The 2,240-nt window shown below is 41.2% G+C and overlaps 1 protein-coding gene across 1 annotated transcript, besides 6 other annotated features; it reads left to right on the top strand.

Moving 5' to 3' along the window:
- Positions 1 to 145: part of a mobile genetic element that runs on past the window's edge.
- A 76-nt stretch (positions 146 to 221) lies between these two features.
- Positions 222 to 454: a dispersed repeat.
- A 193-nt stretch (positions 455 to 647) lies between these two features.
- On the top strand, positions 648 to 1,136 carry EKO05_0001779 (uncharacterized protein; the record flags this gene model as incomplete). Its single annotated transcript, XM_059635752.1, has 5 exons — positions 648 to 758; positions 807 to 821; positions 869 to 991; positions 1,060 to 1,071; positions 1,128 to 1,136. 5 exons carry the CDS (start codon positions 648 to 650, stop codon positions 1,134 to 1,136), a joined length of 270 nt encoding a protein of 89 aa, XP_059491735.1.
- Positions 1,137 to 1,244: 108 nt separating this feature from the next.
- Positions 1,245 to 1,320: a mobile genetic element.
- Positions 1,256 to 2,240: part of a dispersed repeat that runs on past the window's edge.
- Positions 2,050 to 2,240: part of a mobile genetic element that runs on past the window's edge.
- Positions 2,056 to 2,240: part of a mobile genetic element that runs on past the window's edge.

The raw sequence follows: 2,240 nt of genomic DNA on the forward strand, positions 1-2,240 counted from the left end.
AGGTTGAGTAACCAGGCAGCGTGTAGCAATTTGACGCCTAGAGGCTCTAGGAAGCTTAGGATAGTATATCCTTCTGCGGTTAAGGTAGATTCTGATGATTTTTGGGTTTACAGGGCCCTATGTCCGTATTTCGCTTTGTTGTGTGGTGGTTGTCCCGCACGAGTCTTTAGTGCTTACTTTCGGTCAAATTTAAGAACACGAGCCAAAGTACCGCACATGTACCATAGTTGCTGGGATAAGTAACGTAGGTAGTAAAGCACGACATGGATGTTCGGATGTATTTTTCAGACAAATTGAATTGTATTACTTAATATTTTGCATTGTGATAGTGCTAAGTAGATGCTTCTAGAGGCAAGCAAACATTGTATTATGTAAAAATACAGGGAGGGGTTGTTTGATGTAATCTAGTCAATAAAGCCATTCCGGGTCATCCGGAAAACATCCTGCTTATACCAACAACTAATTAAACCCCAACAGTACCGTACATATTGTGCTTTCTTTCGGTTAAATATAAGGACACGAGCCAAACTACCGCACATGTGGACCCTACTAGTGCACACCAGAAGTATTTAAGTTCCTTGTTCTAACAGCCTCTCCTTCCCTCCAAACCCTCTAAAAATACGGAGCTTGTTATCTCAATATTCACAATGAAGGCATCTATTGGACTTCTGTTTGTTGCAACGACGTTCGTCAGCGCCGAAGATTTCTGCAACTCTGGTTGGGGAAAACCAGCTAATACAGCATGTACTGCTAAAAGGGTAAGTTAATATTGTTTTCTGCTATTAAATTTCTGCTAACGTGCTTAGCCTCATACATATTGCGTAGGTCCACAGGTAACATTAAAGTTGTTTCTGCTAACAGTTGTTAGTGCTCAAATGGCGGCGGGCAGACTAAATTTTACCCGTATTCTAGGGATTGTCGGGCGCTTATTGACCTTACGTTTAAGGCACCACCAACTCTTTATACATACCCATGGTGTCATGGTGATGGGGTAAGTCTACTTTTTACATGGTATACGCTGTTATTTGTACAATTCAGCTAACATCAATAATCTATTAGACAATCTATTGTGTAAGTCTCCTACTATAATATTTCAACCTCTAAGATAGGTTAACTAATAAATCTAGTGTGCTTAACACCCTTAAGCTGTGTATAGAACTTTATTTAGATATTAAAACCCTATATCAGACCTAGCTACAAAGAAAATAGATTTAAACCAATTCCTTTCTTTTTCCCCTCTAATTTAAACTAGGTATAACGTACCCCACGGACGAGCCGGTCACCGGACGAGTCGGTCACTTTTGCCAAGCCCCCACCAAACTCTACCCCATTATAACCTAAAACAACCTGAATTAATACTGCAAACTGCAGTACAGTCTGTAATATTATTTAGAAACTACTTCTACCTCTTTCTTACACGTTTGCGCGTTATGTCTAGTCTTACTGCACCGTCCACAGCGCCTTTAGGAAGGCTTACCCACTTCAGCGCGCACCTGCTTCTTTGCCTTCTTACCATCACGACACGCCCCAAACTCTTTTAGGGCTGTTAATTGCTAGCCCTCTTTAACTACTAGAGTACCTTCTTTCTTAACCTGCTTTCTTTTGTGTAATTTTTGTTGTGTAGCTGCCTTATTAGCAGCTCGAAGCTTAGCAATCTCCTGTTGCGCCAACACTAGCTTGTGCGCAATTATAGCTGCCCCCTTTAAGACCTTCTTAAACGCTTTAACTATAGAGGTAGGCAAGCTATCTATATACCTCTGAATCCTTGTCTTCACAAGCGTTGATTGCGACCCTAGTTTAAGGGTGTTGCTTGGGGTTTGCGACTGCCAGAGCTCGTTGTTAACGGGTAGTAGTGGTGATAGCGTGCGCAGCTTTACATTAAGGCTGCTTATAACCCGTTGTGGGTCAAACAGGACCAGTCCAGCGCCTCAGAACCCTCCCTAGATATTCCTAGAAGTAATTGCAGCGTTGTAGGCGCGTATAAAGCATGGTAGGAACTCTGTCTTTATAATATAGTTAATCTAGTTGCGTATAAGTATTTCAGCTTAGCGCCTATACGCCTTCTTTAAAGCAGTAAAATAAGCCATATTAAGAGGCTGTGTAAGGTGTAATAAGTAGAAAGGCAAGCAAAGAGTAATTATCTTGCTATCCTTGCAGTACTGCTGGAATTCAAGAGAGTTGTAGCTCTTATAACTATTAATAATAAGCAAACAGTAGGTGCTAACAGTACGCTCCTTTGT

Source organism: Ascochyta rabiei, chromosome 2 (assembly GCF_004011695.2).
Source record: "Ascochyta rabiei chromosome 2, complete sequence".
Lineage (NCBI taxonomy): Eukaryota > Fungi > Ascomycota > Dothideomycetes > Pleosporales > Didymellaceae > Ascochyta > Ascochyta rabiei.